Raw genomic sequence first — 16,258 nt, forward strand, 5'->3', positions numbered from 1 at the left:
CTACAGAGGAGTTGATGCACAAAATTACCATGGGTTCAGTGGACCAACTCTAGTACAAATTACTATGCTAAGCAACAGGATGTTGGACATTGAATACAAAATGCCCAAGCTTCAGTTCTCAGCATTGCTAATTAGAATGGCCTTCCCTAACCAAGTACAGTGGGGTCTTGACTTAAGAACGGCTTGAGTTAAGAACATTTTGACTTAAGAACCGCTCTCATAGGAAAATATTGACTTGACTTAAGTACTTAGATTTGAGTTAAGAACTGAAAAAAATGACGTGGGAGGCAGGAAAAGTGCAAAATTTGAACTTTCAGTTAACTGTTGGCCAGTGAAAAGGGTGCCTGTCTGCTTCCTCACTCCTCCCAGCGTTTAGAGAGTGGATTGGGAGACAGTCTTCGGACTGCCTGGTACTGTCCTGCCTGGACTGTCTTTTCCCTGCCTTCCCTGAACCTTTCTTGACCTAAGAAAAAAAGAAACAAAATATCCCCCTCTAGTGGTCGAAGGCGGAATAGCAGCTTCCCATTAGTTTCTATGGACGGAAAAGAGCAGATACGGATCGAATGGTTTTCAATGCATTCCTATGGGAAATGCAGATTTGACTTGAGAACATTTTGACTTGAGAACCGCCTTCCAATACGGATTAAGTTCTCAAGTCAAGACCCCACTGTAATGCCCTCCATTTCTTCTTCCCTGCAGTCCCCATCTTGAGACTCAGCTGGCATGGACAATAGGGAGAGATAATGGGAGTACAAAGCCAAAACATGCAGAGTCCACCAGATTTGGAAATAAAGAATTAGCAGGATTAAGTCACAGCTGTTGAGAAACCATATCTGCACAAGACAACTTCCACCAACCAGTGTAGGCAACATTAAATGGGAGACAAGCTAATTTGTTCTCCTATAAAGTAGGTTTTTAAAAAGTCACTAAGATTCAAGTCTAAATCCATTTTAGTCCTAACCATAATCTCATTGAGTTAGTTGCTCTGTTCTAGTTTGGACTTGTCACAATCGGATCATCACAGGACTAAATAATTAGATGTTGCTCACCCTGTGCAAAATCATAAGCAATTTTTGAAATAATGTTAAAAAAATACAAAACTTGAGGGGAAGATGATGGATGAAACTATTTTGGCTTGCAAATCAGGCAGATTTTAACTGGAAACACATTTTACTATCAAGCCAAATGATCCTTTCATTTTTTTTTTTTCAAAACATGAACAAGCAAATAAACAATATCTGGTATTAGACCACACCATCCAGTCCAATCTAAGTAGCTTGCCAGTCAAAGCATATGATCCCGGATGATTGACCTAGCATAAACCTATGTTGTATACATCTGTGGTTCTGAGGCCAAATTTAGCCAGGTAGGATAAGCCCAAGCCAATAGGCAGCATAGCCATATATTTTCGAAGACTCTAGAAATGGCAATAAGAGTTTGGGCATATTACCTTTTTAGACTACATGTACTGAATCCCCCACCTGATATGTTCAGTGGCTGGGGGCTTCTGGGAGATGTAGTCCAGAAAAAAGTACAGTGGTGCCTCGCTTAACGAGCGCACCGTATAACGATTAAATCGCATAGCGATCCGTTTTTTCGGATCGCTAATGCGATCGCACAACGTTTTTCCCATAGGGAAAAATTCGCTTTGCGAAGACCGGTAAGCGTTTCGCTTACCGATCTTCGCAAAACGACCCCCGCCGATCAGCTGTTCGGCGGCCAAAATGGCCGCCGGAAGCCGCGAAATGGCCTAAAATGGCCGCCTGCAGCGTTTTCGCGCCCTCGTTAAGCGAGGCGAGGGCGCGAAAATGGCTGCCGGCCATTACGAAGCTTCGTTAAACGGTGAGTATTTGGCCCATTTGGAACGCATTAAACCATGTTTAATGCGTTCTAATGGGCTTTTCTGTACCGTTTAACGATGCTTCAGCATAGCGAAGGTTAATCCAGAACGGATTAACCTCGCTATGCGAGGCACCACTGTAACATGTCCAAGCTCACACTCCAGAATATTCTGTACAGTGCTCTTAGTGATGTGGGTTGAGCGTGGGAACACTGCTGCAACACAGCAGGAAAACAAATGAATTATTTATTCCCACATATTTTAATTATATTTTTCTTGGGAAAAACCATCTTATAAAAGATGCATATTTAGGAGTAAATACAAGGATTTATCTCCAGTGAAATAAGTTACATGTCAGAATGAACTGGAAATGAAGTAGACAGGTAGGGCTGTATGTGTGCAAGTGTGCCTCACTCTACAGCTGTTTTTAACTGGCTCACTATTGCTTGTACCCAAACCTTAGGACAACAGAGACTGAGAACAAAGTGTTCCTGCTACTCCACCCCAATGCAGTCATAAACTCCAGTACTTTCTAGTGGCAACCTATGATCATTTCACTTGTAGAGCAAAGTCAAAATGGCTGCAGTCAGGAAAATCTTCAAGGAAGGTATGGAATCTTGCTTTCTCAATGCTGTGGGATGGAGCAACAAAACTATATTTTGGCATGGGTAGAAATATACTTTGAGTTAGTTTCATTAGTCATATAAGTAAAATTTTGGGAGTTGGAAAGCCTGAAGCTAAAATCCACTGTCAAGATGCATAAATAGGCTGATGAGATCTATAGTGATTCCAGGCCCTATATATTTTTTTCTGGATAAAGCATGTGATTTATTACATATTTAGCTACACAGATTGACTTTCCATAATGTACACTTTCATGGGTTTTTTCTTACCTGCTATCCTATTTACATACTTTGGTTTGTTTTTCCAGTATACTCCAAGAAAAAACACTGGCACTCCAGTTAGCATGATAATCAGTCCAATTCCACAGACTACCGGCTCAGAATATAAACTGAAGATCAAGAGAAAGGCCCAAAATATCAGGTAAGTGATTGGAACCAGGAGATTTACCTAAGAGGAAAGAAAATATTGGAAGCGTACATAAGCCTGTTATTTCTGTCCTAGCTTCCTTCATGCCATAAAGATCAAAAGAGCCTTGGAAATGGTTAAATCAGTTACAACTGTCTTCTGGTCAAGACAATTTTACTTACAAGGAAGTTCATTTTCTAATCTATGTTGCCCCCATACAAATTAAAGATGTGGTGACACTGACTAGATGAAGAACTAATGTAGCACAAACCCTGTTTACAATCCCTTCCCCCAACCCATCATACTTCATGTTGGGCTACAATTCCCATCATTCCAGATTGATTGTGGATGATGGCTGTTATCCAACACATTTAATGGACACAGGGTTGAAGAAGACAGAGAAGAAGAATACAGGCCTTGATTCAGAGCCCCACAGTACCATAAGTTGAACAAGTTACTCTGTCTCTAGATCTAAACTACTTCACAGAATTGGTGTAAGAATGTGATGTATGCTGTATTGTGATTGGTGGGTGAGTGCAATAAATAAAGGGGGATCACATGTCACTTTTTATTCAGTTCTTCAAAAAACCTCCAGTTTATGTATGTGAGATATTGTACTTCTGTACCCATGATTCAAAAAGCTGGCGAAATGTCCAATATTGCTGCAAAAATATTGTGCCTCTGTGTTGCCAGCAGGAAAAAAGGATGCCAAGTTTTACATAGCAAATTGCAGCCTGAAGGTTCACAACACCAATGGCAGCAGTCAAGATGGTCTACAAGGTACCCTCTTCCACTCATTATCATTCACAATGACCATGCAGGGGAAAATCCCAGAAGCTTACTCCTTTTTTCCATCAGTTAACCACATCTCACCCAAACACAAAGCAACTGTCAGGGCTGTTTTTCAACAAGTGTGAATCTTGTTTAAACATTTTAACAGGAATGCTTAAAAATGGTTGGCCAGGAAGGAGTTAACTGCTTTTCACAGTCATTGAATGCCATTAGCAGGGTCAAAAGTTCAGTCATTCATAAGGAAGCAGGCATTTTTTCTGGCTTCAGAAGCACTAACTGCAAACAGTCTATTAGACCCATTAATGGCTGAATTCTTGTGAAATAAAATGAAGCAGGACCATTTTTTTCCAGGCTGGGGAAAAATGGTCTTATCGATGTATTTGATCTGTTTTAAATCACTCAGAGCTACAGGCTGCTTAGTGCTGCATCGGGTAAAAACAGTCTTACTTAAAAAAAAAACATAACTTGAAAACCATTTGCCCAAACATCCCCAAATTGGGCACAGAGCAAGAACAGACTGCTACACCTGTGCCAAAATTGGTGGTGATTCATAGTTACATAGTTTTTTTTTGTTTGGGGCACTCCTGTTTTCTGAGTTGGCTTACAGACTGCTGAATTCTGCTTCTGCACAATATCTATTTCTGCATGCTTGCTTGTGTAGCAGTAATCTATTTTACCTTTATCTGATTTTCACTCTTGTTTGAAATGAGTTGACAAATCGAGCCAGAATTGGTCCATTGAATCAATGGAATTTACAAAAGTATTGCTTCACCATTCTCTAATTGATTGAATTGACCTAGTTTAGTTAGAATTAACAACCGTATTTAGGCCCTTATTATTATGAGTCATTTTGGCCAAAACTGTTGCACGGTTGGGCAAAAGGCATAATTTTTAGATGTGAATTGCTGTAAATCAATAAATTTTCATAGACATATTTATTAACAATTTTTTTTGATATGTGACTTAGTGTGTAGCAGATTTCTTAAATCACATCAAATTGACTCTAAACACTACACCTTTTGCATAACTGTGCAACAGGATTTCAGACATTGGGTCCCAGTAAAATATAAGTCAAAGATAACAAACATTGCTCTAATAGTAGGTCTTTTATCTATTCGGTTTAACACTATTCAGTTTGTTTTCTGTTATTCTGTCTAGCCATTTTAACCCCTTTTTAAAAAGAAGGTGGGGTAGTTTATAGGTGGTCTGTTAATTAGCATTCATAGGCTGAAATCTTGTTGCTTACTGGAGTAAATCATATCAAGAGTAAACCCATGTGACTCACCAAATCCCCATTGATTCAACGGGCCTACTCTAATGTGGCTTATTATAATACAGTGGTGCCTCGCTATACAGTTACCCCACATGATAGTTTTTTCGCTAGACATTGACTTTTTGTGATCGCTATAGTGATTCGCAAAACAGTGATTCCTATGGGGCAATTTCGCTGGACAATGTTTGGTCCCTGCTTCGGAAACCGATTTTCATTAGCTAATGATTTTGAGAGCTCCCTCCGCACTCGCAAAACGGGTGTTTTCGGGACCTACACTTCGCAAGACAGCTATTTAAACAGCTGATCAGCGGTTCACAAAGTGGCTTTCCTATGGCCGATCTTTGCTAGACAACGACGATTCTTCCCCATTGGAACACATTAAACAGGTTTCAATGCATTCCAATAGGGAAAAGCTTTTCACTAGACAATGATTTCGCTAAACAGTGATTTCAGTGGAACGGATTATCATCGTCTAGCGAGGCACCACTGTATTCAATAGGATTCAGACCATAGTTTCACATAAATTAAAGAAAACATGAAAATTAAAATTTAATTATTTTAGAAACCCTTTAAAATCAATTCTTCAAGCATATTAGCAGTAACAACAGGAAAAAGGAATGTAAGGCTCAATTTGGGAATTAGTCTCGATCAAATGCTATACTGGTTTAAAACTTAATTAAAAAATTTTTTTAAAGCATAAGGAGAGTGGAAGAGGTGGCTGGTACGGATGCTATCACCCCCGTAGCTGTGCTAAAACTTGTGATCCTTGCTCCTCCAATCACTTCCTGGAAACGTCCCCTGGCCGGAATGCAGACTGTGCCCTCCTCTCAGTTCCATGGAGCTCCTGGTGGTTTGAGAAAGCAGGGTAGTTGGTCTTCAGAGTGAGAAGGAACTGCTGTCACCTGCCGACCCTCTCCCTGGCTTGAGAGAACCTTTCACCAAGTAGAGGATTGGAAAACATCCCCCCTCACCATCCACTTACAACGCAGAGGCAAAACATAAGAGGATGCCGTTTACATGAGGACATACACTCTGACACAAAAACCACACGGCATTATATCAATTCAAACCTGAATCAGCTCCTGATATAATGAATCAGTGCGGTTCTGGCCAAAGAAAGAATTCTGTCTGAAACCCAGCAGAGCCACTGTCAAAACTGATGACATTGGGCTAGATAGAGCCGTAGTCTAGCTCATTCTAAGGCAGTATCCTATGTCGTCTTGGGGCTTCCATTGCAAAGAAAGCAACCAGTGTAGTCTTGCCTTGTGAGTATTAAAGGAAGTGAGAGGTATTTATAGTCTTCTTCCTGTTCAGAGGAGAACAGGTGTAGAAGTGTCATTCAGACAGCTCTAATATTTTTCACCTTGATAGGTCTGAAAAGACTGGGTTTCTTCCAGCGTAACACAATCAAGCCTATGATTGTCACTCCATAGCAGAGGTAGTTAATGAAGGATACATAATTGATTAATGTGTAGGTGTCTCCAACCAGCATGATGACAACAGTAGCCAGACACTGGGGGGTGGAAAAGAGAAACAAATATATTTATATATTTATTCTTCAGTGGAAGTATTTCTAGGAGATCTGTCCAAATGACAAAAGTGATCAACCATACACACACACACACACACACACACACACACACACACACACACACACACACACACATATTTATATATACACACATACAGTACATATATACATACATACATACACACACACACATATATATAATGCTCTCGATAGGGATACAATATATACATACATACATACGTGTATGTATGTGTGTGTGTGTGTTTATATATATGTATGTATTTTGCTGTGACTGTATCTATGCTGTACAATTGCAGCAAATTAAAAGTACTTTAACTGTCCTAGTGCCATCCAATGGAATCCTCATAATCATGTAAAATCAGAGTCTGGGATGCAAGGCTAGAGTGCTTCTTAATCCCATAGCTTTCTACAGAATTCCACCACCACCACCCCCAGAATCTTCTGGCATCAAAATGTTCTTTGTTTCTCCTCACGAAATCATGCACACAATACCTTATATACTATGAAGGAACTAATACCAATCTTCTCAGAATTCATTATGAGGATTCCCCTGTTGTCACTGTCAGCCTCTTACACTGACCGACACAACAATTTGAAACTGATGTATGTAAGAGGCTGAAATGAAATGGGCAAAATGTAGAAAGCCAGAGGGTAATTCTTTGGCAGCTGAGGACTGTCAAAATTAAATCCTATACAGGAAGTAGGAACTGTTTGACAGTGGAATAGATTGTATTGGGAGCAATTCACTGGAGGTTTTAAAGCAGAGGTCGGGTGGTCACCTGTCACAGATGCTTTATCTCTGGATTTCCTGCTTCTGCAGGAAACTGGGCTGAAGAGCCCTCAGGATCTCTTCCAGCTCTAGAATTCAATCATTCTGAGAAACTGGTGGCTAGGGCTAGTGCTCAGCAGTTATCTCTCTGGCTGCCTAGGTAATTTCTCAGTTTGCAAGGGAATCCTGGAGGGGTGAAATGTCAAAAATTATCAAGATTTTTTTTAAAAAAATCTGTTTACTACTCATTGTATCCCTATTCATAGCTACTGCTCATGGTCGCAGGCTGAGAATTCAGGGAGCTGTACGTAATTCTAACAAGCAACATTTTACCTTGCATTTCCTCCTTCTTTGGGTGAATCTACTGCTAAAAGCTCCTGTCAAACAGATCCCCTTGTCATATTTTTGTCCCTTTGCTCTGATACCACTAGTATGAGCACTGCAAAGCGATATAATATCAGAGAAACTATGATACTTACACAAACAAGAAGCGCTGGAATTGGGGTGCAATGTTTGACGTGAATCATAGCCAATAAACTGGGCAAATGGCCTTCACGGGCTCCAGAAAAACACAACCTGAAAAGAAAAACACACAGTTTTAATGAGGGAATGGACTGCATGTCTTGTTTCAATATGTGCCAGCACTGGAGTTTTCATTTTCCTCTGGCCAGTGAAAGACATTGCTCTCAAGTGGGAAAAGTTTGATATGGGTAAAAGGATGTGCCATCTGAGAGTTTCACTTAATGGATAAGAAACATATTTCACACCTCAGTCTTACAACTTGAGGTGACTGTTGTATATTATACAACAATTTTGATCATACTCTTGTTCACTCCTTTATATGCAAGAATGAAGGCATATGCGTGTATATACACACTACCTGCGAAGAGACTATAGCTGGATAGAACAAGCGTACTCCAAGAACTGACCCCTCAGACAAAGGACAACTCCCACCTCTTGGGGATCAACCTGTTATTTAATGATTACAATGGGCAACAAGAACACAGAGATTGGCCTTGGTACCTTGCAACAGAGACAGGAGTTGCACCTCAAAATATTTATCACTGAATTGTCATTTCCTCCATATAAACAATTAGTGGCATTCACCCCCTTCTTCAAAGGAGTTCAGTTGTGATCCACAGACCTCCTGCTCCTTTTTACTTTCACAACTCTACAAGTAGGCTAGACTGCAAGACAGTGGCATGTTCACAGTTACCTAGAGAGTTTTGAGGTTGACAGATAATTGAAGCTCACATCTCCCCATTCAAAATCCAAGATTCATTCAAAGTGTCTTAAAGAAGATTCTGCCAGCTGGAACCAAAGGCCTGTTGAGTCTGGCATTGCAGTCCCACTGTGGCCAATTATGAGATGCTCATAACTGCTGGATAGCTCAGTGGCTTCGGTCTCTGGCTGCGGAGCCAGAGGTTGGCAGTTTGATTCCCCGCTCTACCTCCTTGAGAGAGGCTGGACTCGATGACCCAGCTCTGCAGCTCAGGGGGTCAGAGGTTAATAAATGTGTCATGACCAAAATGGCATCCTACTTATTATGACACCCTATAATTAGTATTGAGAGGTAAACACCCTCTAATTTTGGAAATGATACCTAGCTCTCATATGCTTTTGATAGTGTAATATTCTGGAAGTTTGCCTAATCCAGTTCTAAAACCAGCCAGTGTTACATCTTTCATCTGAAAATTTCATAATGTGACTCAGCTCCAGTTCTCCCCAACAGCACCACTAGATTTGGCTCCGCTGATTTCAATTCTCCCACCACTACCCCTGCCAGCTCATAATTTCTTAACCTAATTTTACCTCACAGAATTGCCATTCAGGAAAATGAGGCAGGAAACAAGACTGACTGACTGTATTGGAAGTAGTGCCCTTTCGCCCCCCAAAATAAGACCTAATCTGAAAATAAGCTCTAGTATGATTTTTCAGGATGCTCGTAATATAAGCCCTACCCCAAAAATAAGCCTCAGTTAAGTGGAACCCCGCCCTCTGCCATTCTGCAGCATTGTGTAGCAACCAAAAGAAGATGACATGACTGTGTTTGAATAAATGTAGATTGCTGTCCACGAAAAAATAAAAATAAAACATCCCCTGAAAATAAGCCCTACTGCATTTTTGGAGCAAAAATTAATATAAGACCCTGTCTTATTTTTGGGGAAACACGGTACACATGAAACACAACAAAGCATTCTAGACAGCAGTGAAAACAAAAAGTTTTCCCCTCACCCTTTTTGAAACAAGATAGTACTGAGGAAAAGAATAATCGTACTTCGTCTAACCTTGATGAGGTAAAAAGGTATCCATTTATTCCTCCAAATGTAGACAGTGCCACAGAGACAGGCATAACCCAGGAAAAATAGCCCAGTAACTTTTCACCAAACGTCTAAAGGAACAAAGGTAAAAAACAACAACAACAAAAACGGAAAGATAAACTGTAAAGCACAGAACATGGAAGATGATCATAAAAATAACAACACAAAGCACAGAATATGGATAATAATAGAAACAGAATAGTAATAAGAATATTAAGAAGAAGAATGCAAGCTGAGTACAAGGATGACGCTGATGACAATGATATCATCATCATGATGCATATATAAAATAGTAGCTGCAAGAACAAAACAACAATAATACAAAAATTGTAAATATTCAGTGAATGTTTTACTTACTACTGCAACAGCATTAGACGATAAGAGCTCTTGGGGCGACATGGCAGTAAAATATGCAATGTTGGTGAATGTATACACAAATGTCACCAGCGGGATGGATATGAATATGGCACAAGGTAGATTCCTAATTAAAAAAACAACAACCATGGGTGTATAGCAACCATTGTCATGCACATGTAATTACTGGATGAGTTGTACAGATGAAATAATGTCACTGGGATAAAATCTAAGGCCAGTATCCCATTGAGCTTTCATGAGTGAAAAGTCCCATCAACATAATAAAATCGGTTTGTGTTGCTCTGTTGAGCAAGCTGGGGTCTTCATGAAGAAAATGCAATCTTCACTTTTGCACTGGCGGTGTATTCCAATGTTGCTACTCAAGCAGGACTTTTCACACAGAAGCTGAATACTATTGCAGAAACAAATATTAGCATTCCAGTGACAGTCATGTCCACCTAGCCTACAACTTACTATCCTGGCCAGGACCAGCTAATTGAAATAATTAACAGCTTGATAAGTCCCATTACTGCATTAATAAATTTTGTTGTCTATATTCTCATATGGTCACAGAGATATTAATAAATATAGAGCACATATATTTGGACTTCTGTCTCTGAGGAAGTGGATTTTGATGCACAAAAGCGCATAGTGAAATAAAAGTGTTAGTTGCCTAAAGTGTTACAAAATGTTGCCTTTTATTTTCATTCACCACCATGGTCTAAGAACTTCGATCTAGAGAAAGAGCCTTTAATCCTTCTCCATAGCTTTTATTGAAACCACTTGAAGGCAAATGACTCAGGCAGCAGATTTTGATTGTCATGAAAAGAGAAGCAATTTGTTCATTTATTACAACAGTATATTTACATTTAGGGAGGAAGAACGATTTGAGAAATCTAGGAATTTTTTTTGCCTCAGGAGCCAAAATAACTGGCCTTGTACACTGCTGAGGAGAAAGAATGGCTCGAGAATTCTGGGAATTATAGTCCAAAATAGTATCTATTCCTGTCTAAAAGGCTGCAATAGTTAAGAGAGGAAAAATAGTGACAATTTTGAATGCATTGCTTGGAAATTAACAGGTTTTGTTTAGAGACTCTAGCACTCAATTACTGGTTCCTTCAAATGCCATCATGAGCTAATTTTTTTTTTTTAAAAAAAAACTCTTCTTGCCTACTGCCTTTTGTGAGTCCCTACCTGCTTCATCCACCCACGACCAACAACTCCGACCCACACAAAATGACATGTTAAAGGTCTGAGTGCATGACAGATGCACAAACAGTAACATGAAAATGTGCCTGTTTTGTATAATTGGTTGCAGTTCCAGAATGTGGGTTTTGTAATTGCAGATGGGTGCTGTTTTTTTCAACAAATCATGCCAGGCACATGTGCAATGAATGGTCTCTTTCCAAGCCCATGTCAGCCTCAGAACAAAATACTTGCCTGCGAGGATCAACTAATTCTTCTGTTACATAATTGAGGAAGTTCCACCCACTGAATGCAAAGGAGCCTTGGAGAAAGGCTAATGCCAAATGCCCCACCGATGGGGTCATCCAGAAATTGAAGGCATTGCTTGGCAGCAGTTCTTCATAGTTTCCTACAAGCAAATGGGCATGCAAATGTTAACTAAGCAGTGCAGTCTAGGAAAGGATACAAATTGTGTCTTGCGTACATTGTGTGCAGAAAGTCCTGGCTCCAGTATCTGATATCTCCAGATAAAATAGTCCAAACCTGGAGTGTTGCTGCCAGCTAGTGTAAATGGAGGAAGAGGAGTCATGGTCTGACTTTGCCCAAGGTAGCTTCCTACGTTCCTGTTACAGTCCACTAACCATCATGTCTGCAGGGCTCAACGTGTCCCACCTCAGCTATAAAGCCGTCTTCTACCCTTCCATTCTTCCATCAGGAGATATGGTCCAAAAGGTCTAGACAGCCCCAGGTCAGGAAAGGATGCTTCATAAAAAGAGATCAAGCTCTAGGCACGAGACACTCTTTTGCCCCAGATCTGGTGTGACAAGCATTTTGCTTTTTGTGGTTTCTTGAGCAATTTTGGCTTTTTGTAATTCACTGCTATATTTTAGCAGCAAGCCAATATACTGCATTTAAAGCAAGTGAAATTATGTTGCTTCCACACAGCCACCCAATTTTTGTAGCGTGTTCTGGGCATGGATGTATGTGTGTTGCACAGCAAATCCTGGAGAGAGAAAAACTGGCCCTGGACCCTCTGAATCTGCCCACCCCTATGCAAAATGGAAGCTGTCGGGTGATTAATTGCTATCGGTTAAAATGAATGAATAATATTTGATTTCTGAGAATACTGTACTAATATTAAAAAGTATTTGTACAAGGTACCTTTGAAGATCTGTATGAAACCCACAATAATGATAAGGCCTAAGGCCAGTAGTTTTCCTGCAGTAAATATATCCTGGATCCGTGTAGCCCATCGGACGCTGGAGCTGTTCACCCAAGTCAAGAGTGCTAGAGAGAGCAGCAAACAAAGTTCAGTCCCCCAAATGGAATGTAGTTGTTTTGTAATTAGGTAATGATTTTATTATAGTCTTTCAGAGCATTTTCAATTTTCACTATGTACCAGAGTATAAGTGAATAGTGCTAGGGCCACCATTATCATTTTATTTGTTTACAAATTTGATTTACAAAAATATGTTTATAGGAAGGAAGGAAGGAAGGAAGGAAGGAAGGAAGGAAGGAAGGAAGGAAGGAAGGAAGGAAGGAAGGAAGGAAGGAAGGAAGGACGGAAGGACGGACGGACGGACGGACGGACGGACGGACGGACGGACGGACGGACTAGATACCAGGGGGTTAGCTTTTCCTACCCCTAGGACCTTAGAAGAGCCATACCACCCCCAAATAAATTTTAAAAATTGGAAATTCCTAACCCAATGTACTCAGGAAGTCTGTTTTGTTTTTTAAAAAATTATTTTTAAAGTTGTATGTGTGGAAATACACCTTATTTAGAAATAATGCTGCTTCTGGAACCTTGGGGGGAAGGTACAATATGTGACCCACAGGACACCTGATTCCCACCCCTAGTTCAGAGGGTTAGTTATCTCCCTTTGCATTTGTGTATTTTGATATTGATTTTTGCTTTTTTTCCTGACCCGCTATTCATTACAAAAGCCCTCGCAAGAGATCTGTTGAGCTCTATGGCAAGAGAGACCTGTTCCTCTACCAGCAGCAAGATAGTGGACTGGGAAAAGAGGGGTAACGAAAGACTTCTGGCATGTTTAGAAGTAGGGGAGGGAGGGGAAAACTGGCGATTAAAAAAAAAGTCCGTCAGGACTTCATCTCTTTTTGATAGTTCAGTGGTCCAATATAGGCATTATTCATTCTTGCTCTTAAATCTTACAAAGGGACAATATATCTGTCTGTCTTTGATCCTGACAATGAAAAGGTTGAACATTACTGCTTTAAAATGGTTGGGAAAAGTCTGTCATTTGAATTACAACTTTCAGAACACTGCAGCCAATACTGCCATGCTGGTTGTTGAATTTTGAGAGTTAAGAACATAAGGAGAGCCCTGCTGGATCAGGTCAAGGGCCCATCTAGTCCAGCTTCCTGTATCTCACAGTGCCCCCCCCCCAGATGCCTCTGGGAGCACATGAGACAACTAGATACCTGTCTCCTGATACCCCTCCCCTGCATCTGACATTTGGAGGTACCTTCTTTTTAAGCCTGGAGATTATACATCCCCATCATGGCTTGTAACCTGCAATGGACATTTCCTCCAGAAATCTGTCTAATCCCCTTTTCAAGGCATCTAAACCAGATGCCATCACCACAATCTTTTCCAGTTCCACTATGTCTTTTTTGAGGTGTACCGACCAGAACTGTATGCAGTACTCCAGGTGTGGCCTTACCAGTGTTTTGTACAATGGCATTATAATGTTGGCTGTTTTATTTTGAATCCTCTTTGGCACTGGCCTTCTTCACTGCCGCCACACAATGCATTACTTTCAATGACCTGTCCACTAGCTCACCAAGGTCTCTTTCCTGATCCGTCATGGACAGCTCAGAACCCATCAACTGATAACTGAAGTTTTGATATTTTTTTTTGCCCAAATGTACATTATTTTACATTTTCTTATATTGAAATGCATTTGCCATTTTGCCACCCATTCTTCCAGTTTGGAGAGATCCTTCTGGAGCTTTTCACAACCCCTTCTGGTCTTCACCACCCGGAAAAGTTTTGTGTCATCTGCAAAGTTGGCCACCTCACTGCTTATCCCTGTCTCCAGGTCATTTATGAACAGGATGAAAAGCACCAGTCCCCAGGACAGATCCCTGGGGCACATCGCTTTTCACCTCTTTCCATTGTGAAAATTGCCCATTGACACCTACTTTCTGTTTCCTGGTTCTCAACCAATTATCAATCTATAGAGGACTTGCCCTCTTATCCCCTGACTGTGGAGTTTTCTCAGCAGCCTTTGGTGAGGGACCATGTCATATGCCTTCTGAAAATCCAAACAGACAATATCCACTGGTTTGCCCGCATCTACATGCCTCTTGACCTTTTCAAAGAATTCTAAAAGTTTTGTGAAGCAAGACTTACCCTTACAGAAGCCATGCTAATTTTCCCTCAGCAAAGCTTGTTCTTCTATGTGTTTTAAGATTTTATCTTGGATGAGGCTTTCCACCATCTTCCCTGGAACAGACATTAGGCTAACCAGTCTGTAGTTTCCTGGGTCCCTCCTCCTTCCCTTTTTAAAGATTGGCGTGACATGTGCTATCCTCCAGTCCTCTATCACTGTAGCCATTTTAAGGGACAAGTTGTATATTTGAGTTACGGGTTTTTGTCCACCACCTCACAACACAGATCAAGAAAACTTCCCAGGGTTTGAGAAGGAAGTGATGAGTGACTAGTGGCACCAGCAACCAGAGAAGTAGGGAGGAGGAGGGGTACCCTTGGAAGAGCAGCCTGAATGAGGTAGCCATTTTTGCTTGTAGTTTGATTTGCACTGGCCCTGACTTCAGCCATTATGTGTAGAGGGGAAAGGATTATTGATATAAGTACTCACATAAACACACCATGGAGAGGATTCTGGAGGCGTTGTAGGGAGGGATGCAATTAGGAAACACTGGCTGTAGGACATAGTTTGAAAAAGTCAGAGCAATAACAGCCAGGCTGGTGGGATACATTATAAGCACTGCACTCCATAGCAGTAAAAACCTGCATCCAAGAGAAAAAACAAACAAACAAAATATGGCTCTCCTATTAAACGAACCAGCTCTAGCTATCACCTAGTGACAGGTCGGACTGCAGACAAATTTCCTTTGTCATGAACTGCCTGTGCTTGGCCACAAAGGACAGCCAGTCTAATGTGATGTTTAGAAAATTGTACTGGGGTCTGGAACAAAGGGTGGCATGCATATCTATACTGCACCATCAGTATGAACAGAGCATATTACCCAGAGAAAAATTCAGCCTGGGGAACCACTAGAAGCAAAAAAGCGAAGAAAAGGGGAGAGCAAAGAAATAACACCTGGGTATTGCAGGGGCAAGAAATGTCTGGCCTTCCAGATGTTGCTGGCCTGTATCTCCCGTCAGTCTTAGCCAGCACAAATAATGGTGAGCAACAATGGGAATCCAACAATGATGAGAAGAGCCACACAGTCACCATTCCCAAATTACAGGCTGCATTAGGTAGGCCAGGCTGACTAGTGCTTGCACCAAAGGAAGCAATGAGAGGGTGAGGCTTGGGGAAGGACTTTGAATGACCGTGGCTCCTGACCTTGGGTAACCAAGGTTTTCTTGGACTCCAACTCCCAGAGTTGGGAACTCTAGTCCAACACCTGGGTTACCCAAGGCTGGGAACCATTGAAGTAGGACATCATATGTTAGTGGTCAGCTCCAAGTGAAGTTCTTCCATGGCACCTTAACAACAACCCTGTGAAGTAGGATCAGACTGAGAGACAGAACATAGTCCAACTATTGAGTACATATTTTTAGAATGAATACCTGTAATTGGGTGGATAGTTCATTAGCAATTTGTTTCACAGTGAAATCCAAAATATACATTAGTTAGAAAAATCAGTTATAGTGCATGCAGAATTTTAACTACAGATGATAAAATACATATGTCAATCTTATAAAACCCCAGTTACATGTCTGGAGCTACAGAAAACAAGCTTACTCCATCTTCTGCTTTCCACTTCCATTTTCCACCTGCTGCACTCCAGCTATTAGTTACAGCCGTGATGGCATTCATGATGTGAGGGAGAGATCAAAGCTTTCCATAGAAATGTTCAAACAGCTGGGGAACAGAAAAGCTGGACTAGCAAAGACATACTTTTTTCTTTTTTGCTGGAAATGATG

General features: G+C 40.9%; 1 protein-coding gene across 2 annotated transcripts in view; it reads right to left on the reverse strand.

Moving 5' to 3' along the window:
- The window catches only part of SLC7A10 (solute carrier family 7 member 10), a 116,990-nt gene that overhangs the window by 519 nt on the left and 100,213 nt on the right, over positions 1–16,258 (reverse strand). The window contains exons 3-10 of one of the 2 annotated variants that reach the window (XM_078380359.1): positions 14,961–15,112; positions 12,277–12,402; positions 11,371–11,524; positions 9,934–10,057; positions 9,544–9,647; positions 7,735–7,831; positions 6,298–6,447; positions 2,754–2,911 (exon numbers count right to left, since the gene is read on the reverse strand). In XM_078380359.1, coding sequence (XP_078236485.1) covers positions 2,754–2,911; positions 6,298–6,447; positions 7,735–7,831; positions 9,544–9,647; positions 9,934–10,057; positions 11,371–11,524; positions 12,277–12,402; positions 14,961–15,112 — 1,065 coding nt within the window. Of the gene's footprint in view, positions 1–2,733; positions 2,912–6,297; positions 6,448–7,734; positions 7,832–9,543; positions 9,648–9,933; positions 10,058–11,370; positions 11,525–12,276; positions 12,403–14,960; positions 15,113–16,258 lie in introns of both variants that reach the window. The other variant, XM_078380357.1, reaches the window with a different exon arrangement.

The sequence above is a fragment of the Pogona vitticeps genome, chromosome 10, assembly GCF_051106095.1.
Source record: "Pogona vitticeps strain Pit_001003342236 chromosome 10, PviZW2.1, whole genome shotgun sequence".
Lineage (NCBI taxonomy): Eukaryota > Metazoa > Chordata > Lepidosauria > Squamata > Agamidae > Pogona > Pogona vitticeps.